This window comes from Drosophila subpulchrella, chromosome 2L, assembly GCF_014743375.2.
Source record: "Drosophila subpulchrella strain 33 F10 #4 breed RU33 chromosome 2L, RU_Dsub_v1.1 Primary Assembly, whole genome shotgun sequence".
Lineage (NCBI taxonomy): Eukaryota > Metazoa > Arthropoda > Insecta > Diptera > Drosophilidae > Drosophila > Drosophila subpulchrella.
The window spans coordinates 4,109,190-4,136,742 of NC_050610.1; the positions used below are offsets into that span (position 1 = coordinate 4,109,190).

Sequence of the window (27,553 nt, forward strand, 5' to 3'; positions counted from 1 at the left end):
TATTGGGGCAAGTTCAAAAAAAGTCTAAAATGACGTGGCCAGTGACGCAGCCATTGGTGATTGCCCCTTTTAACGAGAACTCGATGACCCAATATGTAATAATACTAAATCTATCGGTCCAAAACGCGGACGGGAACGTAAAAATCAAAAGCTGACACCAACGAATTGTAAGGAGTTAAAAAATGTTTTTGACCAAAGTCGGTATCCAAACTATTCTAATAAAAGGTATCACTTATAAAAGGCCAAGCCCCGATCAAACTATATGGCTTTTTTAGAGGGTTAATGGCTTCTCTACATTTACGAAAACCTCGTAGGGGTTGGAGATCCATAGCGTTCCAGTTCGGAGCTGGTACCATTGTTGCTGGTTTTGGAGTGGCTGCGTTCTGCCCGGCTCTCATGATGGTTACTGCTGTTATTGTCTCAATCGAGATGAGGCGACCGGTTGCGTCCCTTGCGACCGCTGCCACCGCCATTACCGCATGCTCCCAATCCACCATCGCTCACCCTGCTCCGGTTCGTCGGTGGTGACGTTGTGGGCCGCTCCAAGCATAATGACCGAAATCCTGAGCGTGGGGGAGTTCTGTCTCGACAGGGTGGCGTGCGGGAGCATCTCGGACTCCTAGATATACAATGATGTGCAAAATTAAAAAATTAACTAACTTTTAATGTAAGATGGAATCAAATTCAAAAACTCACCGATGATGTTGGCAGGCAGAATATTGCATGTTGACAGAATACTGCGGCTCTGAAATGACTTTGCAATTTGCAAATCAATTTTTTAAAGCTCTAATTTTAGTCCCTTAACGGTTAAAATCGCCTAATCTAATTTTAATTGAATACTTTTTTTAAAGTCTTTTTAAATGATTGAAGGAGACTGATTTTGAAGTGAATTGGGGGAATTAAAGAAGGGGAAAGAGCTAGAACTAGATGAAGAACCTATTTGCGTATCGATTAATTAGGTGTCCTTAACTATTTTATTTTATTTATTTTTATGTGGCAAAGGCAAATTTTCAGCTTATTTTTTTTAAATGTTTGCGACCTTCTCCTCCTTTTCTTCTCCTAATTTTTATTTTATCCATTCTCGTTTTTCTCTGTTCCTACACTTTTATAGAGCTAAAAAATGCAATGTTTTTTATCCAAGGCGCCATGTGTTCTTCCTTTTCCAAAAATATGAGTTATAACACCAACCTCTTCTTTGACCCCTCACCCCTCTCTTCACAACTCCTAACTCCCACTGCTCTCGCAAAACAGCGATTTCACAAAATGGATCACCTAGCCAGTGTTGTGAAACGGCAGCACGGATACTTTTAATTTGCTAGTGGCAACGTTGTAGATTTTAAATCAATAAATATAAATTATGAGAATTTTAATATCTGGTTTGAGTCTTGGCTGCCACAGATTTCTTCGCACAACAAATCCAAAGTTGTAGATGGCGTATTAGTAAACTTAGCTTAACAGAGCTGTAGTAGTAGCCCGCTTTTACACGCCTGTTAGTTAACATTTATTTACAGCGTGACCGTTTGGATATTACAAAAAATATTTCGTTTTCTTTCAGCCGGACGGTATTATTGAATAATAAACCCTCGGTCGCACTAATTTGGAAGCGGCATTATTTTTTTCGAATTCAACAGTAACAAAGATGTCGATAATTTTGTGTTCCCTGTGAAACATTAGAGTCTGTTTGTTATTGAACTGTGATGTGAATATTGTAAAGCGTGAAGATCAAGAAGCTGCAATTATGTCTGCCAAGAACCCGAGTTCCATCCAGGTGTGCATCAAGGTGCGTCCTTGCGAGCCCGAGCTGACCTCCCTCTGGCAGGTCAACGATGGCCGCTCCATCCACCTGGCGGACAGCCATGCGGAGCCCTACGTCTTCGGTGAGTGCTCAATCAGAGTCGGGAATGAGCATCCTAATCCCCGAGATATCCGTTCCATGCCCACTTGCAGACTACGTCTTCGACGAGGGCACCAACAACCAGGAGGTGTTCGACCGGATGGCCAAGCACATCGTGCACGCCTGTATGCAGGGCTTCAACGGAACTATTTTCGCCTACGGCCAGACGTCGTCGGGTGGGTATCTGTGCTATATATACACACACCATGGTGTAGCTAATGCTGTTAATGTCTCGCAGGAAAGACCTACACGATGATGGGCGACGGCCAGAACCCGGGCGTCATGGTGCTGGCCGCCAAGGAGATCTTCCAGCAGATCTCCAGTGAGAAGGAGCGCGACTTCCTGCTGCGCGTGGGCTACATAGAGATCTACAACGAGAAGATCTACGACCTGCTGAACAAAAAGAACCAAGACCTGAAGATCCACGAGGCCGGCAATGGGATCGTGAACGTGAACTGCGAGGAGTGCATCATAACCAGCGAGGACGACCTTCTGCGCCTCCTCTGCATGGGCAACAAAGAGCGAACCGTGGGCGAGACCAACATGAACGAGCGCTCCAGTCGCTCGCACGCCATTTTCCGCATAGTTAGTATAGTATGTAGTGGTTATCCACATCCATATTAATTCGTGTCCCGCAGATCATTGAGTCCCGAAAGTCTGACCGCAGTGACGACGACGCCGTAATCCAGAGCGTGCTGAACCTGGTGGATCTGGCTGGATCGGAGCGGGCGGACCAGACAGGTGCCCGAGGGGCTCGCCTCAAGGAGGGTGGCCACATAAACAAGAGCCTGCTTTTCCTGAGCAATGTTATTAAGAGCCTGTCCGAGAACATGGACAACAAGTTCATCAGCTTTCGTGACTCCAAACTTACCCGCATCCTGCAGGGATCGCTTTGTGGCAATGCTTTGACCTCCATCATATGCACGATCAAGCCCTCTATCATGGAGGAGTCGCAATCCACCCTGAGCTTCGCCACGCGTGCCAAGAAAGTCAGAATCAAGCCGCAAGTCAACGAGATGGTGTCAGACGCCACGATGATGAAGCGGCTGGGGCGCGAAATCCAGGTTCTGAAGGACAAGCTTGCCGAGGCAGAGCGCAAAAACGAAAGTCAGTTAAAGGTGCAGGATCTGGAGCAACGCATCCAGCGCGACATGCATAAGATAATCTCCAGCACATCACTGAGTGACAAGTGTCAGCAAAAGCGACGCCGCACGTGGTGTCCGGCTCCTTCGGGTCAGGTGCTTGAGTCGGCCGGGTTTAGCATTACAGATGACCGACTTCTTCAGTTTTCAAAGGTCTCCCATCTACCGAAACCAGTCTTTTTTTCCAACTCAAATGTAGGAAAACGATTGAACAACATTCCTAATACCATCAATATTCTCGGAAGCTTGGATATCGGCACTGATGGCCATACAATTGATGAAGAATTCTTTCCGGCTGAGTCTATTGACTTTGGCTCTCCTCGCCCCGGTTTCGACAAAGACATGCTGAACAACCTGAAGCTGCCAGACCTGACCTTGACTCCCTTGACGAGAAACGTGGCTCCTTTAACGTAAGTAATCTTTCACATAATATCGGTTTTGGTCTGGGTAGATTTGAATGGTCGCATAAAAGATATAAATCGTAGGGAAAATAATCTTGAAATATTTCTAGTTGATACTGCCAAAGAAACTTTCTCTCGGAAATGGCATTTTTAAAAGAATAACACATTTTTTTTTGTTAGAAGAAAATTACAGTGTCCATTAATATATCATCTTTTTCAAGATTTTTTCATTATATTTATAAAGAATGCTAGAATGCTAGTTTTAAAAAAGAAAGCAAGAACCAATGTTATTTTCTTCGAAATGCGAAAGGTCAAACGTAACTATAAACACAGTTTCTTTGGCCCTATTTCCGAGATTTTTTTTAGATTATGTTCCCCTAACGTTTTTTGGCCCCACAAATCGACCCGCCCTAATCTTCATAACACTCATCACCTAACACCCACATTCATCTACGCACCTGTAACTCAATCACTGCACTCATCTGCTTGCTCAGCTCGGAAAAGATCAAGGAGATCCAGGACCTGCAAATGTTCACCAGCTTAGAGAAGCACTGCGAAGTGGAGAGTAAGGAGGTGCAGGTTTTAAAAGAAAAGCTGATCGGGGTTACAGCTCAACGGGATAAGTTAGAGCAAGATTCTATAACTGAGAAGGAGCGGTGAGTTCAAGGGGTGGCAAGTAAACGATAAATCATATTCCGAGAAAAAAGAAAGCTAGCTTCAGCAAACCGTATTGTTTGGATCGGCTATATGGCAGCTAGCATACAGTCTCCTAATGGTCGTAAGCAACGATAAAAACGTAACTATCAGTGTTCCTCTGCTTAATTTTTGGTCTGCATCATCATTCTCATCATTTTGCTTTCTGCATTCTGGGCACTAAAAAGCTACACCGAAAAGCAATTATTGGTAAATGAATTCTACAGTATTAAGATGAGTGTTAAATTAATGCTTCCCAAAGTATTATATTAAAATAAATTGGTTTCAAAATAATATCTCAAATACAACTACCAGACCCTTTTTATAGTAACGGATCTCTATGTTATAGATTTATTTAGTTTTAAATCTATACTTTAATTTTAATACTGCCTTTGATATACAGTATTATCTGTTTTAAAATAACAAAGTTTGGTTATTTGCTTTATTATAGTTACGAAGCTCTGCAGGAAGAGGTCACCAGCTTAACAGCAGCCAATGAGGCTGCCAATTTAAAGATCAACGAATTAGAAGAGCAGCTGAGTTCTCTGAAAGAGACTATGACCAGATTGGAAGTAGAAAACCGCGAGGCAGTGAGCCTAGAGTTTGAGTTCGAGGCCCACAAGAAAACGTCGAAACTGCGCGTGAATGACTTGCTATCAGCGCTTTCCGAAAAGGAGTTAACCATAGAAAGCCTACAAAAGTCTCTCGACAGTTTATCCCAAAACAAGAATTCCCAAGCTGAGACTAAAACCCGCAATGAGCGCGAGGAGGAGGAGGTGCAGAGCAAGCTTAAGGAAGCTCATAACTCTAAAGCTATGGTGGAAAATTTTAAGGCTCAGAACCAAGAGCTAAAAACGAAACTCTCTCAGTTGGAGTCAGATTTCGAGGAGATTCAGCGGGAATACGACTGCCTTTCCAACCAACTGATGGAAAGTGTCCAAGAGAACGACGCCCTGCGAGAGGAACTCAAGCAGCGCCAAACCAGCTTTGACTTGGAGTCCATGAAGAGTTCCGGTGTGGGCACTGAGTGCAGCGAACAGGACAATAACCCTGACCCAGACAGTGACCTCATGGAACAGTTTGTCAAGCTGTCAGAGTCCATTCAACAGATTGAACTCCAGCACCAATCCGGCCTTAGCCGCCTTTTCAGAGCCATCAAACTGGAACAGGATGAGAACGTGCCGGGCTTGAAGCTTTGCCTCGAGTCTGCTGAGTACATAGAGGGTGACACTCGACAGCAGGATACATCCGATTCCATTTGTCTCAAAGGTTTTCTAAAGCGCCACAGGTTCCATATCATGCAACTCAGTCAGGAACAAATGAATGTGGGAGAGGAAAAGCGACTTCTTGAGATCATTTCGCAACTGGAACAGGAAGTCGAAGAAAAAAATGTCCTAATGGAAGCCACAGAGGCAACCATCAACGAGATGCGCGAGCAGATGACGAACTTGGAGTCTGCCCTCCTGGAAAAGAGTGTTATAGTGAACAAGGTTGAGGACTACCAGCGCCAAATCGAATCCCTTGAGAAACAAAATGCGGAGATGACTATGGTGTATGAAGAGCTGCAGGATAGAGTAACCAGGGAGAACTCAATGAGCGATAGTCTACTTAGAATTCCACCCGACGAGGATACCCTTTCAGGCTTATCAATATCCTCCTGGAGGAAAGATCAGGAATCCCAGGAAGTGGCCACTCTCAAGACATCCCTTGCAGAACTGAGGGCGAAGGTGTGTGATATGCAGGCCGAGATGGAAAACCAGCTGACTCAGATGCTTCTGAAAGACAGGGATATTGCCAAGCTTCAGACGGAATTCGAGGAAATGAGCGAGCGGTGTTTATCGATGGAGGTGAGGCTTGCAGAGTTGGAGGTGGATACTCAGGAAAAGCAGGACCAACTAGGTCGCCAGGCCCAGAAGTTAGCCGATAACCTACTCCTGATTGACCAGCTTCAAGAGAAAAACGCGCAACTTTTTGAGCAAAGTTTAAAAACGGAAGGATCTCTGGGGGAGGGAAAGCAGGATCCAATGACTGTTTCCCCCATGTATGATAATCAAATCGAGGAACTTAGAGAGTCGTTGAAGGCAGCTAAAGAGGAACTAATTGATTTGCAGAGGTTAAAAGCGGAAGAAATCGATGCCCTACAGGTTGAATACAGGCTGAAAATTGAGACCAGCGAAAATGAGACCAGAGCCAAAGTACGCACGCAGGCCCTGGAAATGGAGGAGAACAAAGATCGCTATGAAAGCAGTATGGCCGCGTTGAAGGAGCAGCTACTTCAGGCTGAGGAAGAGCTCTCCAGTGCTACTGCTCGGTGTCAAACGGAGTTGGAGGACATTAAAGCTACTCTTCAAGAAAAGATTACTCAGGCGGAGGAAGAAAGGAACAATTTGATTGCTCAACACCAGGCAGAGTTGGAAAAAATCAGTGAAACCTTAAAAGAAAAGATGGCTGAGGCTGAAGCACAACAATTGAAGATTGAAGATGTCTACAAATCGCAAATAAGCGATGTGACCACTACGCTAAAGGAGCAGTTGGGTCAAGCGGAGGAGGAGCGGGAAAAGGCGTCCTTAAAACTTGAGGAGGTGAGAAATACTCTGGAGGAGATGATAAGTAATAATAGTGCGATGAAAGTTACGATTGCTGAGCTGGAGAAAACGAAAGCTGAGCAGGACTTGGCATTGGAAAAGTTAAAAATTGAGAACATTGAATTACAGGCGCTGTACGCTAAGAGCACGGAACAACTGCAAACGCAGTCCCTCACTCGTGATCTGAACAGTTCAGACTCACAGGATAACAGTGAGCGGCTTGATTCGCTACAAGCCTCTTTGAACCAAAAGATAAATGAGCTTCAGGAAAAGTGTGGGCTTTACGTTCTCGACTTGGATAAATTGAGGCAGGAGAAGGCCGCTTTACAGTCGGAGATTCAGGATGCCAATACACAGCACTCAAATACCTTGAAGAAACTCCAGGACCTTGAAACTGAAATGGCAGCTCTAGGCAAGCAGAAGGAGTTGGAGAAGTGTGACCTAGAAGACAAGCTTGAGACTTTCACTGCCAAGATAGGTGCTCTCCAAGAAGGACTGCAAGAAGCTCAACTCAAAATCCTAGGTCATGAGGATCTGGTTTCGCAGCACGAAAGTCTGAAAAACTGTCTTTCTGAGGCAAACGAACTGTCGTCCAATTTGCAAGGGGAGGTAGAGCGACTGCAATTGGAACTGGCCGATTCCCAGAAAGGCATCTCTAGCCGAGATGTAGAAATTGAACAGCTTCGCTCAGAACTGAAGCAGGCCATGGATGCAAAGGTAACTGTGAGCTCGGAACAGTTATGTCTGGTAACCCAGCTTAAAGAAGTCGAGGAGAAAATGTCAGTTCAAGCAGGCAAATTCCAACGCGAAGTGGAAGATCTCAAGAGTTCCATGGCTGAGCTGCAGCTGAAGCTTATGTCTCTGCAAGAAATAAAAGATAAGCTCGAGACTGCAAATGAGGACCTTAAGGTAGAGCTGAAAAATGCGCAGAACCTGCAGACCATGTTGGAAGAGCAGCAATATCTGTGTGCCAGCCTTAAAGAAAAGGTTGCCCACCTGGAGCAATCAGAAGCAAACCTCGAAAAGCAGATGCAAGCCAGGGAAGCAGAACTCAATCAAAGATCTTCTGAGCTGAGTCGAGAAGTGGAGCTGGGCCGCAACATAATCAGTGAAGTGACCAACGAGTGCGAAAAATTGCGATCGGATCTGGTAAGGTTATTTATAAACTATTTAATTTAATAATTATACTAAAACGATTTTTAGGAAGTCAAAAATGACAATTTCCAAAAAGAAAAGAAGGGCTTGGAATTGATTGTATCCGATCTGCAGAACACTGTGGAAGAGAAAGAAAAGCTGTGTGTGTCTCTTAGAGAAAGTGTTGAGAAACTGGAGCAATTCGAAACCGACCTTCAAAAGCAGATGCAAGCCAAGGAAGAAGAATTCAATCAAAGATCTACTGAGCTTTGTCGGGAAGTGGAGCTGGGCCGCAATATAATCAGTGAAGTGACCAACGAGTGCGAAAAACTGCGATTGGACCTGGTAAGTTTAAATTCAATATCCTCTCACTTAATAAATTTACGCAAAAATGTTCTAGGAATCAAAAACTGATAACTTCCAGAAAGAAAATAAGAGATTGGAATTGATTATATCGGACCTGCAAAAGAATAAACAGCAACTGGAGGAAAATATGAACATTCTTAGCGAGAAGTGTGAAGACAGTGCTCGACTTAAGGATCAGTTGGCATCCAATATAGCAGCGCTTGCATCTCTGCAAGAAGTCTCAAATAAGCACCAGTTAGCCATAGAGGCAGCCAACAATAGAAGCCTCGAATTGGAACAGAAGGCTCATAAACTCACAACGGAATGCGAGAAGCTGGAATTCGAATTGGTAATAGTTCAGAAACTCGGTCTTACTAGATGAACAATTTGATATTTTTTAGCAATCCAAAGAGGGTTCTTTTCGTAAGGAGAAGGAGCTTTTGGAGGGCACCATTTCTAATCTATTGGAGGAAAAGCGTCAACTAGAGGAAAAGATGACCATGCTAAGTGATAACGTTAGTAAGCTTGAAGAACTCACAAGGGAGTGCGAGCAGCTACGGTCAACTCTGGTAAAATGTGGCATCCTGGTAATGAGTCAATTTTTAATTAAATCTTTTTTTTTAGAAATCTAAGGAAACTAGTTTCCGCTCTGAGGAGGAACGCATGAACAGTACAATCTGCAGTCTATTAGAAGACAAGCGCAATCTGGAGGAAAAATTGTGCACGCTCAACGACATTGTGGCTAAGCTTGAGTCTGAACTAGCTGCTTTACAAGCGCTTAAAGTGAATGGAAGCAACGCGTCCTTCGAGTCACATACCTCCAATGGATCGCCAGTTGCTCCAACAGCGAGAAAGAGTCTCGATCGGAATCCTGGCGCCTGTGGGTCAAGGGTAAATTTTAACTTATCGGTCCGAGACATGGGTTGTTTAACTGTGATCTTTTCTCCGTAGAAATCCATTACTTCTGAAACTGAAGTACGGAAGAATCGGCGAATCAGCGTTCACGATGAGCGGCGGCAATCTTACTGGAACGACTCTAGGGATTGTGGCACAATGACAGATCCCGTGGGTAAGACCAGTTGTCGTGGGATGGATTACAAAATGTTGCATTTAATGATTCGATTTTCAGACAACAAATGCAACTGTGTGGAGCTGAACTGCAAGCTTCAGGATTGCCAACGCGATCTCTTCATTCGCGAGAGCCAAGTGACTGCGTTGACTATGGAGCTGAAGCATCATCCACTGAAGGACGAGAATGCGCAACTGAAGAAGAGAGTTCAGGAGGAACAGGAGAAAGCACGCGTCGAGCAGAAACGGTTAAAGATGAAGCTTCACGATCTCAACGCCAAGGTCACTGATCTCACTCATGCTGCCGAGTCGTCAGCCAAATCGATTGCCGGCCAAGGAGCACAGGTTACGACGAATCTGAAGCCTCCTATGGTACCGGCAGAAACTCAGACAGAATCTGAGCTGGAGGCAGTTCTTGAGAAAACAAACATGAAGTACCAGGATGCTTGTCGCTTATTGCGCTCCCGCTATAACCTTATAAAGGAGCTGGAAGAGAAGCTTAAGCAGAACGAAAACAACGACACTTCGAATATCTCCTCACTCATAGCTGGTCAAAACAGTGCACTAAAGGTTGTTATTTATTTCATTATTCAACTACTTTTTTAATCAACTATTACCTTTACAGGCGCAATGTGAATCCCATAAGAGAGAACTGGCTGTCATTAAAAATAAATACGAGTCCGCAAAAAGAGTGTTAATGATGCGAAAGGATGAGCTGGATGCATTGCGAGAAAAACTCGCTAAATATGAGGAAGCTAAATAAGTCACTAGATTATTATATTTGTAGAGTCCTTTTTAAGTGTACAAATATTTATGGGTTTGGTTTTAAGTTCTCTTTTTATGTCGTAAATATGCTTATTTAAAAAGTTCTGAGTTAGTCATAACAAGGTATATATGTATGTATTCATTAGTAGCAATATACAATTTTTGAAAACATTGTCTCATTTTTTTCATCGAAAACAGACTGCAGTCTAAATCGCCAAGGCCTTGCCTAAAAAGGGAATCATGTTTCTTGTTCTTCTCTTTAACTCAATGCTACGTATCCAACACTTTCCCTCTCAATGGAAGTGTGCTGAGATAACGATGATACCAAAGCCAGGAAAACCGGAGAACCTTGTCTAGTCATACCGACCGATTAGCTTGCTACTCACATTCTCTAAAGTATTCGAGAATATTTCTTAGTGCAGGATGCCATTCGCGACCACAAGTTTGTTTTTTGGCATAATAATGGGACCCCAGAGCAAGCACCTTGAGTTCTTCAGCATATTCTAAATGCTTTTCGCTTTCGACCGTGTGTGGCATGATAGCTTACTTCATAAGTTGAAGTCTCTACTCCCGACAGGCCAATTTCTTATATTAAAATCTTACCAGGCGTTCCTCAAAGAAGCGTCCTGGGACGCTGACGACACTGCCTTTCTTGCGAACTCCTGCCGAATCGAAGCGTCAAAGATCACCAAGGCACTTCAAGACTCGTACGGCAAGTGGACAAACAGCTGGAACCACTCCAATTTTACTTTGAGAGAACAGGTCCTTCCCAAGGTTAAACTTCACGACACCACCATCCCACAATCACCCCAGGCGCAGCAGCTCACCTGGAAACAGCGCACAATCCAAATAGCAGGTACAGGTGCTAAGCTTAAGAAGCTGAACTGATTGCTTATGACAGTAAGTAAGCTCAGCCTGGGCAACAAAGTGTTGCTTTTCAAGACCATTTTGCTGCTCTCGATGACTCATTGTATCCAATTATGGGACATGGCTTCAGACTCTCACATCACGGTAGCTAAGAGTCCAAAACCGGGTGCTGCCCATGATTGCAGATTCGCTTTGGTACATCAGGAACGACGCCCTAGCTAATGACCTCCACCTCAACCTAGCAGCTTCATTGGCCAACCCATCGATTAGAAGAAGACTGTAGCAAAGGCACTCCGGCGATCTCTGGACAAGAGGATGCATGTTGCTCAAGTCCTGAAGCTGTAATTGTTTATTGTTCAACGTTTTATAGATAAAATATAATTATATGTTATACTTTAAAAAAACGTCGAACCTTTAATGTATTATAATTTTTAACAAACCTTTAAATGACTTTAAATTTATAAGTCCCACGGAAAATGAAACCACATAATAAGAGAAAAACACAGTTTGTCTTCATAACGCGGCTTTATTGTAATGTCAATAAATATTTATATAACTTTCTAAGCACATGGATGTCTACTTATATTGCTTATGTAACGACTTTTAACTAATATATTTTAAACTAACGACTTAACCGAATTGCATTAGCCTTAAATGCATTTCAAACCTAGGAAAATGCAATCTATTGCACTCCCCCTGCGCCAAAATCTGGGCGAGAGTGAGAGGAGGGAAAAGTTTCTAAAACCGAAGATACAAACTAAACCGGGTAAATAAAAACTAAAGACACTCGCATGTACTTAGATATTTTTATTCACATGTGCGTCATCCAATCTCTTGTTAAGCTATGTTAGGTGACTGGTGAGTAATAAAAGTAAATCCCATGTTAAAGGTAGTTAAAACACTCGAAACAAGCCAAGTGAAACAAATTACATGTTGGAGAGTGCCTTCAAGAACTTACAAATAAGTATCCAAGTAAATTACATTTAAATTAATTGAGGTAGAAAATTACTAAATTAACACATATGTTGGTCATAAGGCAAGTTGTAGCGACTCTTGTAGAGTCTGTGCTCATCTCCGATTGAAGCTAACCATAAACCTAGGATAACTGAGGCATATTCGAACTAAATACATACAGGAAACGCGTAGTTACATCTATCTATGTCTTGCTTGCAGTGCTGCCACATAAACTAACTAACCTAGTCTCTTTATAATTATATGATTCGCACTGGATATCATAAAGGGGGTCCACCTTCGAGTGTAACGACCGAATGCTGAGTATGCTGAGGTATTCATTTCTCTGACAAATAAGTACAGGCATTCATATGTATATATTTTTAAGTGTATATACGTATACTGAGTGTGCACTGTATACCGTATTTAAGTGTATAAATAATCAATTTCTTGTTTTCTGATCCCCTTAGGATTCTAAATCTACGAGCAGGTCTCGCTCTTAAATGTTGGCAAGATTCCTGGAGATGGAGTACAGGGCCAGTCACAACTCATGGAAGTTTGAGGTTCGTTTCAGGGGTTCAACTCTTTCGCTGGCTGAGGTAGTTCGGTTGAGTTGTTCGGATTCGTCCGCGAGCGTTCCTGAGATATGGTAAGCACTGTGAATCAATGGACTGGCTAGACTTGGAACTGGAAGGCTGTGGCATGCATGGCACATCTGAATTATCTGCTGGCGTCTGGTACAATACTAACATACGTAAGTGTTAAATGCGACGGATCGTTTGGGGGGCTGTTGCTGGTCTAATATGAATAGTTTTATGTATTTACAGGCTTCTCTTTCAATGTGAAATCTAACTTACAACACTAGACTACCATTAGTTTTTGTTTTTCATGCGGGATGGGTTGTCTGGGGATTTCCCTTCCTCTTCTTCATCGACTTGTATACACAGCAGGTACTTGTGTATATAAATATATATGTGTATGGGGGGATATATCTATAGGATATATCTGTGTAGTTAGGTAGTTTAAAAAGCACAACATTGAATTCTACTAGGCCAGCTCTGGCAGCGGCACAAATATGATTTTAGTCCTAGGTTTCACTATCGTATTGTATCGTATCGTACACATAAACTGGTATACATGAGGATAAGGCTACTCGTTACATATGTTCCATGGGTAATCGGTATACAACTGTTCATGTTCATGTTCATATTCGTGGGTCCCTCGCTGGAATCCCTTGCTCCTCCTATGTGTTGTGCACTCCCTCGTCCTCCGAGTAGTTCTCCTCGGCATCGGAGTTGGCCACCTCATGGTTGCTGCCCGACTGGTTAACGTCCAGGCCGAGATCCATGGGTTCCGACCCGTCCCGCCTCATATCGCCCTCGTGGTCCGCCATTTCGTCGTGACCCATCATCCGGCCGCCCGAGTTGAGGGCCAGTGGTCGGTGGACGTTCGGCGAGAGGCTTCCGGCAGCCTGGTCGTGCCGCATGATCGGCTCAATGGTCAGACCGGGTCCACTTTGTCCGAAGGCGGGATTCCCGGCAGCCAGTTTGCTCAGATCGAACTGACCGGGCAGCAGGCCCGGCGGTAGGCTATCCAGACTGTGCCCCATCGCATTCAGCTGAGCCATCTTGGCGCGCAGCGCTGCGGCAGCTGCCTGCTCCTGGGACATGCCCATGCCTGAAATCAGGAGAGAGGTCACAAATTATTTACGGAACCTTCGCTTGGAGAACTAAGACACTCACCGAAGGTGTTCTCCGTGATGAACTGCAGATAGGTGTCCAGCAGGGACTGACCAGCTGCACCGCTGTTTGGCATCTGGACGCCCAGGTCCTTGGGCTGGCCCAGAGCAGCCGCAGTGGCCGCCGCAGCAGCCGCCTCATTTCGCATCCTGGCGTGCCCAAAGTTGCTCAGCAGGCTCTCGTGGTAGCGGCTCAGATCGTTGCTGCTTCCGCCCATGCCGTACAGGCCATTGCCTGTGGTCAGATCCTCGGGATCCTCGTCGGAGTCCTCGGCATCGTCCAGCGGTCCACCGCTGGCGTTGCTCAGATCCAACTTGGCCTGGCCGCTGCCGCCTCCTCCGCCTCCGCCGCTGCTGCCGCTACCGCCGGTGGGCGAGGCCCGGGCCCGCAGCTCCGCCGGAGAGATCTTGACGCCCGCCTTGGCCAGCAGGCGGGAGGCCAGGTCCGGATCGAAGGGGCTGGGCATGGGCAGGACGGGCAGGTCCTTGGTGGAGATGCCGCGATGCTGGCGCGACATGTGCGAGTGCAAGGAGTTGCGGGACTTGGCCACCGTGCCGCAGAGGACGCACCGATAGCCGGGGCACACGGTGTGCTTGTCCTCCAGATGGGTGCGCAGTGTGTGGGCGGAGCGGTAGATCTTTCCGCATTTGGGGCAGGGACGGGGATCTGTGGCTCGGACCCGCATTTCCAAGGAGCGTCGCGAAACTGAAAGATACGATTAAACGTTCATTAGATTTGGGCTCGCACAATTTCCTCGTAGAGAGACCAATGAAAAGGCAGCTCGTCTTCGTTTGCTCTTTATTGTTCACCAAAATAGATTTGCCGCCTCCAAACACATTCCTCCAGGCAGCGCAGATACAAGATACTCGTACTAGATACATTTGTTTTTGCCCCTCAGACAATTTTGCAAACTAAAATGGCATACAAACTGCTGTACAATCGCTGTACTTATGGCTGCTTGTTTTCTCTTTAGGCTTTATAAACTACAATTGTAAAATTGTCCGCATCGAAATAGAATTTATATTTACTCAATATCGATACAATCTCGACAGACCTTCTTTAGCCAGTTTTGCTGGAGCTTCGGTTTAGTTTTAGTGTTTTTTGATTAACATTATAGGAACCTTTTTACGTATGTCTGCTCTTGGAGTGTTATGCCGCCAATTGATTCGAATTACAGTTTAGTCAACCTAAGGTAATCAACAAAAATATCTCCTTGAATTTTGAACTTTCTCTAATACAAATCGATTTCAGTTTTTGGTATTTCGTTTTCTTTCGTATCTCTTTTTAATGCTCAACTTTAGTTTACTTGTGTTTCAGTTTTTCGTTTAATTTTCTTTCGTTTTTTGGCTAAAAATATATTACGCAGGCACATTCTATTTTGTTTCAGTATCAATATTCATAATAACTACATTATATACTTCTATATATCATGTTTCTTTGTTTGCTGGTTGTTAGCTCTTTATCTACATAGTTATCTCACCCTCTATGGCTTAATCATACGTATTTTGCTTATGTAACTCTATGAATTAATGTTATTATTCTTCTTGTGTGTAGTTCTTCGGTTTCGTTAGCTTTTCACTTTAATACTGCACATGCTTTACTGGAGCGTTACTGGAGTCGAGTCCTACACACTTTTCGTATCTCTCTCAGCTAATGTAAAGGAATTCAAAGTTCGAGATTTACTTTTGCCTTAGGTAAACATATCAGAGCTGTAGGTGTCTGCATTTGTAATATTCTTTATCGCATATAGGAACGTAAAATTTGTTGTAAGTATCCTCTAACCCAAAGCGTTCATCCACCGCCGCCAGCTGCGAAGTTTCTCTGGAATCTTTCCATAGTTTATTTTCATAAAATCTCCTTTTCCCATGATCTTATATTTATTTTTAGCAGAAATAAATGAATAATCCAATAAGAAACATTGAATGTTCTCTCCTTTTAAAATCAAACTTTATGGATCCCTTTGAATGAAACCTCTTCTTGACTTGAATACTTTTAGATATGGAATGACAACTTGGAAAAGCTTCAAAGTTAAATGAATTGGTTTCGTAGAAAAATGAATCCTGCCCAAATGAATGTCTGAAATGAATACCCCAATACAAAACATTGCATTCTTCTGAAATAAAACTTTATGGATCCCTCTGACTGAAACCGTTTTATGAATAAAATGAATACTTTAAGGTACCGAATGACCACATGGGAGGGCTTCGATGGCTGACTGGCGGGCAGGAAGCGTTGCAGTAGTCGGCTTACAGGCAAGGATCTCTCGTGCGCTTACAGTTACAGTTAGTTATAGTGGACTCCGACAGGGACTTGGACTACTTTTGGCTATCTACGATAGATTGCGAGTGTCTCGAGACTGGGTTAATTCTCTTGGATTGCGAGTTAGATTCGATTTATTGTCGCCATTGACTGACTGAGAAGCAGCAACCTAGAAAGCTTTTAGCGTGACTACGCGGAGTAACATTAGGCCACGGCCTCACAGTTTCATTTGAAGTCCGGCCCGCCGGCGAAGGGGCCGCCCGAGGATCGCATGGCCTTCATCTTGGCCCACTGCAGGGTGTGCTTGATGCGCATGTGATTCCGCACGGAGTTGGGATGCGCGAAGCGGCGGCCACACTCGATCACCGGGCAGACGGGACTGTCGCGCGGATAGTGGCGGTCCAGGTGCTGCCGGAAAACGCGCTGCTCCAGCGGCGTTTCGCACAGCGGACAGGGCAGCATGTAGTTGCTGCTTCCGGCTCCAGTTGCCGCTGCATTTCCACTTCCCACAGCCACGGGCGCGGCACTTCCGGGTAGGGGTCCTGGTCCAGGTCCTGGTCCAGCCACCTTCACCGCTCCACTGCCATTGTTCCCCGGACTAGACGATGCAGCGGTCGCATTCGCCGCCGCCGCGGCAATCGTGTTTTGGAAGAGCTCCGGAAAATCCCGGGACCTGCTCAGAGCTATTGTCCTGGCCATAAACAGATTGGCCGTCAGCTGTTGCTGGTGTGACTGCTGCAGCTCGTCCAGATATTGCTGCTGCTGCTGATGTTGCTGGTGTTGCTGCTGCTGCTGCTGGTGTTGCTGCTGGTGTTGCTCCTGTTTCATGAGCAGCGTTTGATAGAGCGTGGACTCGCTGTCCTGGCGCGTACGCTTCATGGTCAGGGAGATGGCCGAGGAGGCCGACGAGGAGCGATCGTCCTCGTCCTCGTTGCTGTTGTGCTGCTGTTGCTGCTGCTGCTGCGCCTGCTGCTGCTGGTTGTGGTTGCCGCTGCTGCAGTCCATGTCCTGATCCTCCTCGCTGTCGTTCCAGGATCGAGCCGAGGGCGTGGGCGAGGAGTTGGCCGAGCGGTTCTTCTTCGTATTATTGTTGTTGTTGTTAATGCGATGGTGGTTGTGGTGGTGGTGGTGGCGATGGTGCGGCTGGTGATGGTGGTGCGGCTGGTGGTGGCTGCGCCGCTGGTCGAACAGCTGCCGCTGCTGCTGCTGCTGCATCAGCTTGGCCAGCTTGCTGGCCGCCGGACGACGGTCGGCGGCGTGGGCCTCGTGCGGCTGCTGCTGCACTGCATCCTCCTCCGCTTCCGGCTCCATCACCTCCTGCTTGATGCCGCTCTTGGCATTCAGGAATGTGCCTGCGATCCAAACGATTCGAGTGGCGATTGGGGAGAGGAGGAAGTCAATGTGAAATCGAAAATCAGAGGCTAAATAAAGGTTGCTATTGGTTTCATTCGGCAGCTTCAATTTTGATGTTCAAGTGTGGAACGTGTGTGTGTTTTTATTGTGGTCAATTTTGAGTTCCATCATAAGCAGCAGCAACAACAACAACAACAGCAGAACTGAACCATCCGCTAGTGATTTCCATTTTTCTTTTTTAATTTTCAGGTTTACCAATTACATTTAAAGCCAATTTCTGGATTTCGTTTCGTTTTTGTTTTGGGAACACATTCAGTTCTAGAGTTTAGGGATATTGCATCAACTACTCTCTCAATCGGAAGTACACACACACGGTTTGAGCCAATATTTTGGAGCACATTTTCTTTTTTCTTGGTTTAGCCAATTACATCAGTTAAGTTATGTCAATTGATTATACGAGAGTATATATATGATACTACATTTATACACATATTTGGTTTTTGGCAGGCAGGCAGGCAAATGATTAATTAAATTATATTATAAGAGGTGCAAACAATCTAAGAAACTAAAAATTAATACATATTATTTACACAATATTACTCTGGTTGCAGTGAAACTCACAATGTGAAGCGTATCCCCGACTTGGGATTATGATTTTAATCAGTTCTGGATAAATATTTTATTGCTATTTAAATGATGGATTAGGTTTCCGCTCTAAGAATGCAAAACGCACGGATATAACCCATGGGAAAAGGGGTGGATCAAGGTGTGGGTTGGCGAATCGCGTGTCATGGAACCATTGCCAGATTGGACGGCTGTACAACTCTATATGCGAACTGCGATTGTGCATATACATATAGCCCCTATCCGAGTGGCGTGCAGAGGAAAACACCTGGCCCCGTCCCTTTGCATTCGCCCGCTCCCATTTACAGCGCCATTTCCATTTCCAGTCCGGTTTCGTTTCAATATTCGATAATAATAAATATTGAAAAATAAAACGCAATTTAATGTCTACAAAATTGCCAAGGCCCATGCCAGAGGGCTATCGAAATCGGAATATTGAGTCATTTTTGGGATGGCCAGGGATTCTCAGGGATGGGATGGTATGGTATAGCATGGGATGGTTGGGTGCAGGGGTCATGACGCAAGGCGACCCCAAAAAAGCTGAGATCAAATTAAACAATTTAGTTCTGCCTTTGTGCGTGACAACTCAAGGGAGAAGGCAAACAATTCGGCTGCATAAATATATCAAGTGAAAAATACAATAAAATCCAATCGAATAAAATGGAAAATGCAATATGCAAGGGTTTTCGATCCCCCCTACCCCTTTGGATATATTGTACGTATAGCTGGCCCTGTCTGGCGAACGAGCTGGCATATGCTTAGATGCACATGAAACATGCATGGCCGCATCACAGTTTTCTTCGGCGAGCATCCCGAGCTCCTCGTCGATTGGCCGGCGCTCAAGTGCAGCCAGGACATCGGGGCATCCCATCCGAGCAGGACAGGATGGGACCGATCTCCTTTGACCAGCCAAGCACATTTCGAATTTGTCACATTTGAGGAAACCGAAAGGATGTCAGCCCGCCAGTGGATGTGTGTCTGTGAGGGCAGCTCCTGCCTGCAAGTGACTGCCACAAGAACAAGTCTTGAAAGAGGACATTGTGTGGCCCGGATCAAATCAGGCGTAAGAATCCACCCCCCCCCCCCCCCCCCCTGGCAGGTGCACTTTATGTGAAAGATGCGTTTGGACACCCGGTTACAGGTGTGTAAGAGTGAACTGCACGGGGGCAGTGGAAAGCGGAGGAGAAGCCTTTTGAGCCTCCTCTCGAAAGTCCGGAACCGTGTGCGTTGGTCTGTGCGTAATTTTACAGCCACTTGGTGCTACTCCTCCCCTTAATTTTGGCCACCTCTGTGGCTGTGCATAATTAATGAAATATAAAATGCAAAACCCAATTTTTCCTAATAATTATGCACCATAAGTGTCTATTTTTGTAAACACAAAGAATGTTGTGTCATTCTGTAGCGAAACATAAATGCATATACTACATTAGGCAATAAGTAAATTTCAGTTTCTAAACGATTAGGAAATTACTTCATCTTTAAAAAATGATCATAGAGTCGAAATTCCATAACCCGAGTCGCTATTGGCCACCAAAAGAGTTCAAATAATGGAAACTTCGATCTATAGCATTTATACTAATAAATACAGAATAAAATTTTATTTACAAAAGTTAAAAATGTAAAAAAATACAATGTTTGTATACCAAGATTTTCCAAAAAATAATCTTTTAAAAAAATGGTCACACTAAACACACTCTTGCTATGCATTTTTAAGGTCCTCTGGATTAGAAAAATCTGACTTGGGTTAGTAATTGTTAATTTCCGCTCACAAAGAGACCTCTGCGATTAAAGATATTCTAGGGCGTGTACACCTATTGGAAGTCTTGGGCTTGGTAAGCAACTGCCACTGGCCCATCAATTATGGCGCATGCGAGCGCGTTTTCTGTGCCAATTCACGTTAGGGAAGCCCATCGGGTTATGCAAGACATCGGACTTAGGACCTCCGCACCCACATCAATTACCGGCGGAGCATTCAATCGCAGTGCGACGGCAATCAGTCGGCGAAGGAGTCCGAGTCCGAGTTCGAGTCCTGGCTTCCTGAGATTCCAATCCCTGCGCGAGGACTCGCATGTCGCGGTCCTGTTAGCGGCAATAGAAATTAGCTTTATTAAAGATAAAGCGGCGACGCGACTCGGGTAACATTTCCTTTCGCGCCAAGGGGCCATTATAACGAGGTCCCCTTCTTTTCCCTTTTCCGATTCTGGTATCGTTTTGCATTTCGAAAATGGACTGCATGAGCGGTGGAGGGGGAAAGGTGCCGGCAAATAATGAATTTTTCTATATAAATCACTCGCGTCAATGGGCCCGGCCCATTGATATTATGGCTCCCATTCCGCGGCCAATGTGTAAACATTTCCGAGCGGCGCTTTGTCTCTGTCCAGGGGTCAGGGGTCAAAAGGGTTGCAAAGGGCGCGTCGTAGGTGTGTTTAACGGTCATTTCTCGATGTCTTGCGATCGTTATCACCTCGCTTATTATTATTATTATTATTGCTGTTATGCATATTTTGCCCACGAAGCCTCTTGTAATTTCGACCAGCCTTTTGTTCTTATTGGAATTTATTACTTAATAAGTTTTCGGGGGAAAATGGTTTTCGGCCCTTTGGGTTGTCCTCTTTTTTGAGGGCTGGTCAGTGGGTCCCACCCACTCAGATTTTTACGAGCGCTCGCTCAGCAATATTTCCATTGCTTTTGAATTTTTGAAAGTGACCAGAATCGACGGGCAATCCAAGTCAATTCGAAATCTTGCCAGATAATAAAACTATAAAACTGCGGGTCGGACACTGGATTTTTATTAATTTTTATGGTCCGTTTTATTTGCGAATTTTTGTCATAAAACTGGTGAATATCTGCGCCTCAAGTATCTGGCAAATACAAATTGGCGGCGTCCTGCAGTTTTACGATCTCCGACCACCGAAAATAGTTGTGATTGAATTATGGATAAAGTGGATTACTCGGACGGCAATTTCATATGCGACCAAGTGTCGTAAAATCGCTGACCGAATTCATTAGATACGCACTTCGTTCCGTCCGCAGTTAATTAGCTTTCAGGGTTATCTTTTGTGGGGGAGGGAGCAAACTGGCCGGGATTTATCTTAGAAAACCCACTTTAGATTGCCAATGCTGCCCAGATGTCAGGCGACACATGCCGGGACAATCCATCTCTGCATTTGTTTATCTTATAAATAAAACGCAGCCACAAAAGAAAAACAGGAAAAACCGAAAAAAAAAAATGGCAAAGTTTTGTCCGCTGGGGGAGGGGGGTCAAAGGGGGCGGGGCATCGGCACGTACGGCCAGCCAAAAGCCAAACGAAATGTTGTTTAAACTTTGCAAACAAGTTTGCTTGTTCGCTTTGCTTTCTTCCACTTTTCTTTATAGATACTCTTTCGAGGGGTGACTACGTTGGCTAGTTCGGATTGTTAGTACACCAACTGTGGTTTCGAATACTTAAATTATAAAAATTAAATTTATTGCCTAGATGGTTTACTCTACTCCAATATTAAGTGGATTTAAACATATATTTAATACTTCTTTTATAATCCCTTTAAATGATATTCACCCTGAGCTGCCAATCTCGTCTCATAGTTGGCAAAGTAACCATGGGTTGTTAGGGTATTTTGGGTGTTCGCTACCCTTTTCTTTACCTTTTTTATCTTTGTTGTCCCTGCACATACATTTGACTGTAAGTGTGGGCGGCGACTTCGTTTCGCATTCCCTCATAGATAGCATTTGAAATTGAAAGCGAAATTGCCGTTGAGCATGTGTGACGACAGTGGAGTTCCGGGGGAGATGGGGGACAACACCGAGTGATATATGAACTGGCAGGCAGGCAGGCCACCTCCCCCTCTCCAATCTGCCTCCAATTTTCCCGAATGTCCCAAGCACCGACATCAGCATTGACATTCGCCATCGACAGCGCAGTTTTAAGGGGCCAGAGGAAGCGGGAAAAAATGGTAAGTGACGCCTCGAATGCATATTCAAGGCGGACACATGCCAAGATCAAGTCGAGAAGTTTTGTGTACACACACTGGGCATGGGGATACGGGGATTCTCGAGAACTCGAGCATTCCGGGACAGCTGCTCCTTGGCCTGTGACGAATGCTGATGGCCCCGGCCGATAATACCGTTTGTTTGTCTGCCTTTTTTTAACTTTTGAAATGAGAAAAGTTTTAGTGGGCCAACGTGTTTTTAATATGATTTCGGCGGGGGAGCGTTTTCGAACTACCCATAGAAACCCCAAGCAGAAAGTGTTGCCTACTTAGGCGGGCCAGAATCGAAATTAGCCGGGCTTAAACGGCGGAGCCAAGCTGGTGGCGGCCATAAATTAGTCACTCGGCTGAGATGTGGGTGGTCCAGTTGGGACACACACACATGGGCCAGACCCACTCACACACACTCATACCCACACACGGAGATAAAGCGAACAGGCAAGTTAAAAAGGATAAATCGCTTGTGTTCATCGCTCTTCGCACATAATAAATGTATCTTTTACTTGCGCCGCATGAGGAGCGTAAGTAACTCCCCGTGAACCACCAAGAAACACCACTGCCCAGCCACCCAACCACCCAGCCACCCCACCACCCACTCACTAACTTACCCACGCACACATGCGGCCGCACACAGCACTCATGTATGAGTTGTATATAAAGTTAACAGCATTTGGCTATCTTTTTGCAATTGATGTATTACACATAAAAGTTTTCAGCTCGACCCGCACACACACACAGACACACATTGAGCGCTCAAGCATCCATGTACTATATATTATCTATGCCCCCCACCCCCACACGTCTCCCCTTTCCTATGTGTGTGTGAAGAAGTCCAAGACATCCACGAGACCACGTCCGCAAACAAAACGCACGCATACAATTACAAAAGTGTTACACGTACGTGTGTCCCTTATGCCAGTGTGTCTGTGTGAGTGGGTCGAACGGTCGAGCTTAGGGAGAGGGGGGTTGGGGGTTCGGGTAAGACAGCAAAGGAATATTGTTAACCGACTACAAAATAAATACGAAAACTTTTAATGCCCCCGGCTGCCGAGGCAAACGTTGAAAAATGCTTTGCCTTCACACACAGACAGACACTCACACTCGCACACATGCATGCCACACACTCACACAGTCTAACTCACACACAGACAGCCTAAGGACAGCTGGGACGGACATGAACGTCTTCGGACTCATTGCCACTTGCAAAACCCAACTACACATACAGACAGACAGATTCAACTACACGAGCATTTCGAGGGGGTTCGTGGGGAATTGCGACAGAGGGGGGGAGAAAGAGGGGGAGGGGACTGAAGACCTTTATCTTACTCTCTCTTTCCCTTTCTTTCGCTGTGGGTGTGCGTGTAAGGACATATGCATGCGAACCCTTCGTCCTCACCCTGCGACCCCATAACTCATCTATCAATTTTCACGTACTTGGACCGCAGTTGCCGCTTCTCCGCACCTCATCCGCCCCTCTCCTTGCCCCTGCCACGCCCCCCTTCCCGGAACGCCCCCCCTTCGGCGATTGTAATTGTGTGGTGTTGTGCGCCTGGACCGAAGAAGGCGTCTTATTGCCAAAATGTTGCCCTTTGCCATCTTTCCCGAGGGCCAAAAACTCGGAAACAGTGGTGCGAAATTTGGTGAGATCTCAAGAGATCACAGATGGTTCATAAAATGAAATATTTATTATAATTGATAATAATAATAAATTGGGGAATTCAAGGTTTTTTATATTATCAAATCAGGGAAACTCCTTAAAGTATGCTAGGTATAGTTATTCATTTGCTTCCGATATTTTAGATATCACTAATAAATGGTATAAGTATTATAGGCACCCAAGCTTTATATTTAATTTTGAAACTTGGATTACTATATTGTTACTCCTAAGTTAAACCTAATGTCCTTAGTCTTCACAATTGAAAAGATACAAAATATATCAGATATGATAGAAAATATACTAAATAAAAGAATGTTTTTTTAAGAAATTCTTCATCTGGGTAGTCTTGAATATTAATATTATGACACTGATGAGACCAACAAATATTGTGTTTTGAATACTTTAGAATTATAGACAGTGGTTCCTAATTACAAACCCTTAAATATATCGCTATAATACCCAATTCAAAACCATCTTATAGCAATCTTCCCATTTAGACCACTGTTCTTTTGGCTGGTTTAAAACCGAACCCGACTCCTTGGGCCCTGTGTACTTAAAGTTTTCTTCTCGACATCCGTACACTCACTTACCCGCACAACTACACACACATACGTATGGGGAGGCACAACACAAGAACGGACCCAACAATGAAAGCTGACAGCCCCAAATGTCATTCTATCTTGGCGGTCATTAGAACGGAGTTCAGAAGGTGAAGGGGGTGGTTGGGGTTGGGGTTTGGGGACTCGAAAGGGGTGGTGAGCGATGTTGGCTCTTGGCAAGCAATTCGCTCCTCACTTCGTCTTTGGCCAAGATTATCTCCTTTACTTTTGGTGGCAAGAACTTTTTGCCCCCCTCCCCTCTGGATGCCCCCCCCCCCCTACCTCCTTTGCCCATTTCCTGGCTTCTTCGTCTTCTTCTTCGTTGTCTGTTCTATTCGATTCGGTTTTTTGGCTCGGTTCTGCATGAAGTATTTTACTCTTTTTCCATACACTCTCCGTCTCACACTTGCACACAGACTCGTATTAACTTGGCCCATTGTTTTTCGTTGTCCTTGTTGCCTCATGCAACTAAACACACACGCACACACACACACACACAGATATAAGGGTTGTCTCTGTGTGCGAGTGTGCTATTGATGCGGCTAGTTTGATGTATTACCCCAAAAAACGAAATGTCTGTATCGCTTATGCGGGGTTCTAGAGCCATGGAATGGAATAGAAATGGGCATTTTGGCATTTCGATTTAGTGGCTCACACACACACACACACACACACACGTATTTGCGGAGAGACAAACGATGATTACGCCATCGCTTGCTCTCATTCTAACACACACACACACACACCACCTCTCTCTCTATCCCTTTTTTTCGGGGCACTCTGTCTCTCTCATGCGGGCCTTTTTATGGGCATTTTGTATAATACATCATCGACAAACATGTTTGCAAAGTGTGTACGAATATTATATGGGAATCTAACTTGTTGTTGCTTTTTGCGCACGCTTTCGCTCTCGTGTTTTCCTTCTTTCTGTGTGTGTGTGTGTGGTGGGGGGGAGGGGGTTGAAGGTGGGTGGCCCTGGGAGGACTCGGAACAATTGCAAGGACATGTGCGATGGATGCTGACGTTGACGCCAATGGTGTCGGTAATGGAATGGCAATGGGCAATGGGCGAAAATGCTTAGGCCTTTCAGGGGTGGCGAGGGGGGGTTTTGGGTCTTCTACAGAGGGGTGGGGGGGGGGGGGGAGGCGGTGGACTCCGGCCAGCTGCTGATGGGGTTGGAGCGAAGATGGATGTTCGGATGGGTGGTTGAGGGTCCGAAATGTATTCGCTTTGAATTATTCCAAAATATACAGCAGCAGAGGCAGCGACGCCGGCCGAGGCAGCAAAAAAGTTTGCCCAAAGTTTGTCCCACTGTAAGTGTGTGTGTGTGAGTGTGTGTGTGAAAATCCTCATGGACTTGCACATGTGAGTGTGTGGGAGTTCGTCTCGGTTAGTTTGGCGTACAGTTTTGTGAATTTGAATTAAATGTACATAGTTTTAGATTGCGTAATTCATTAGTACAGGCTGCAGCCTGATGCCCAGCCACCCTATGGCTGCCCACCACCCACTATGCCACCCCCAACCCCACCCCCACCCCAAAAAGGCGTCAGCACGCACGGCCAAATGATGAACGATGCGGTCGTATGTGGTTAACGTTGCCGGGGATTAGGCGATCGGGTATGGGTTACTTTTTCGATGTCTGCGGGGGAGAAAGGTGGGGGCGTCGGGGATTTACTATGCTGATAGGTGTGTGTGTGTGTGTGGGTGGGGGTGGCGATTCAGATGCTGCTAGCATTCACTGAATAGCTTAAATAGCTCAAGGAGTTCCAGTCATTCCCCGGAAAGAAGTTCGGGGATGATGATCTTGGGGTATTTAAATTCCAAATAAAAGGAAATTCTACTTTCCCATTCCAAAATATTTTTAAAAATGTATAAGATTACCCAAAGTCAACTCATTCTGAACCCTATTTTTATATTTGACATAGGTTATTTTATTTAAACGATACATATATTAATCAAGTTATTTAAATATATTAATTTATCTTCTCAAATTAAATCAGTTACAATAGATACGTTTTTGAAGTAGATATGTATATCAGCTTGAAACCCTCACAGGACTACCCAATTGAAGGGGATTAAAATCTGTCCGTAACCCACACTTGTGTTTTAAGGGCACAATGCTAATCTTTCTTCTGCTGGCTGCGGATCCTTTGCGGTTGCGAGCAGCTGTTGAAAGGACCTCTTCGCATGAAGGAAGAGTCGAGTCAAAGATGAATAGCTTCAGTCAGTGGTCGAACGTTTCCGTATCCCCTAGCCCATGGAAGCCCCACACTTTAATGCCTTTCAACCCGATTCCTCGCCCTCGTCCTTCTCGCCCACTGCACATCCATCCATCCAACCTTCCATCTATCCATCCGTCCTTCCATCGAACACTTGCGCCGCACTATTTACGGTACAATTTATTACTTTATGAGCAGCGAACTACTCACCCACCGCCCCCTGCAGGAGCGACCCCCTCCCACGCCTCTGTTTACGGACCAACGATTGTATTTAACTTCTTTCAGGGGCGGGGATGTGGGGGGTTGGTTTAGATGGGTGGTTGGGTGTGAATGAAATGCGATGGTAATGAATGTATGAATTTAGAACGCAACTGAAAACTGGCGAGACAGTCGGTCGAGATAGTTTTTGCGCCCGGCTCTGGCCCCTGCCCACCGCCACCCATGGCCCCCCGCCCCCCCTCTAGGACCCCCTTTCTATTCATCATCAGCAGGCGATGCGGTTGGGAGCAGGACAGGAAATGAGTAGAGGAAGTTTTAGTTTCATATTCGCACACGGCTCAGGGTTCAGGGGCGTAGTGGGTGGAGGGGTCGCTGGGTGGGTGGTCGAAAAAGGGGTTTTTGGGTGGTGCTTGTAGATTGGCGGTGCCTGGGCGCTGGCGATGTCGGCACTGCGGTTCGGAGGGGGGTTTAGTGAGAGGGGGTAAATAGGACCCCCTCCCCGCAGGATGGTGGCATGCTGTAGCTCCATCTCTCTCCCTCTCGCTCACTTTGCTATGCGTGGCTGCCTCTGTATGTGTCTGTTGGCCTATCTAAGTGTGTGTGTGTGTGTGTTAGAAAGTTTGAATTGTATTGAAATTGTATTTTGTTAAAATTCATGTTTGTTATTGCTGTTTTAGTTGTTGTTTGGTTGTCGTTGGCCAACCATTTTGTCGGCCTGTCTAGCGCTCTCTTTCTCTCGCACTCTATGTGTGTGTGTGTGTGTGTGTTTGATTGCGGCACACTGGGCGTATGAGTAATTTCATTTGACTGCCTCTCCCGGCTTTTCGGTTTTTGCGTGTAATTCTCTGACAGAAACCGAGAAACTCTTTTTGTGTTAGATTTTAGTTGGCAATATAAGTAAATAGTGCAAAATGATATAGAATAGGGGGAGGGGGGAGGGGGTTGCGTGGCTGAATCAATAAAAACACTGCACGAAAAAGACATTTTATTCAGATTTGTATCGGTTTGATGGCCAGTTAGCCTGGTATTCCCTTTTTTGGGTGGGGGTACCC

At 45.3% G+C, this 27,553-nt stretch overlaps 2 protein-coding genes across 7 annotated transcripts in view; one reads left to right on the forward strand and one right to left on the reverse strand.

The window, feature by feature from the left end:
* The first annotated feature begins 1,599 nt into the window (after nt 1–1,599).
* On the forward strand, nt 1,600–10,091 carry LOC119547288 (kinesin-like protein KIN-7I). Of its 2 annotated transcripts, XM_037854073.1 has the most exons (13): nt 1,600–1,877; nt 1,948–2,070; nt 2,133–2,479; nt 2,533–3,446; nt 3,932–4,093; nt 4,582–7,864; nt 7,919–8,194; nt 8,250–8,543; nt 8,596–8,763; nt 8,819–9,085; nt 9,146–9,263; nt 9,324–9,832; nt 9,888–10,091. In XM_037854073.1, the coding sequence occupies exons 1-13, from the start codon at nt 1,739–1,741 to the stop codon at nt 10,023–10,025; spliced, it is 6,738 nt and encodes a 2,245-aa protein (XP_037710001.1). In that variant the 5' UTR covers nt 1,600–1,738; the 3' UTR covers nt 10,026–10,091. The 2 variants fall into 2 exon arrangements, with proteins under 2 accessions (XP_037710001.1, XP_037710002.1); XM_037854074.1 differs by lacking the exon at nt 3,932–4,093.
* A 1,320-nt stretch (nt 10,092–11,411) lies between these two features.
* LOC119546229 (protein abrupt) overlaps nt 11,412–27,553 on the reverse strand; it is a 51,755-nt gene continuing 35,613 nt past the window's right edge. For 3 of the 5 annotated variants that reach the window (XM_037852373.1, XM_037852369.1, XM_037852370.1), the window contains exons 8-9: nt 13,588–14,289; nt 11,412–13,522 (exon numbers count right to left, since the gene is read on the reverse strand). In XM_037852373.1, coding sequence (XP_037708301.1) covers nt 13,089–13,522; nt 13,588–14,289 — 1,136 coding nt within the window. In that variant the 3' untranslated portion in view covers nt 11,412–13,088. Of the gene's footprint in view, nt 13,523–13,587; nt 14,290–14,923; nt 17,196–27,553 lie in introns of those variants that run through there. The other 2 variants (XR_005219170.1, XM_037852372.1) reach the window with 2 other exon arrangements.

What these genes read in the sequence shown, in the direction of transcription:
- LOC119547288 (XM_037854073.1), top strand. Translation starts at nt 1,739, where the DNA reads ATGTCTGCCAAGAACCCGAGTTCCATCCAGGTGTGCATCAAGGTGCGT. An exon ending in CTACGGCCAGACGTCGTCGG is followed by an intron (nt 2,071 to 2,132) that starts GTGGGTATCTGT and finishes AATGTCTCGCAG; the next exon opens with GAAAGACCTACACGATGATG. An exon ending in CTGGCGCCTGTGGGTCAAGG is followed by an intron (nt 9,086 to 9,145) that starts GTAAATTTTAAC and finishes TTTTCTCCGTAG; the next exon opens with AAATCCATTACTTCTGAAAC.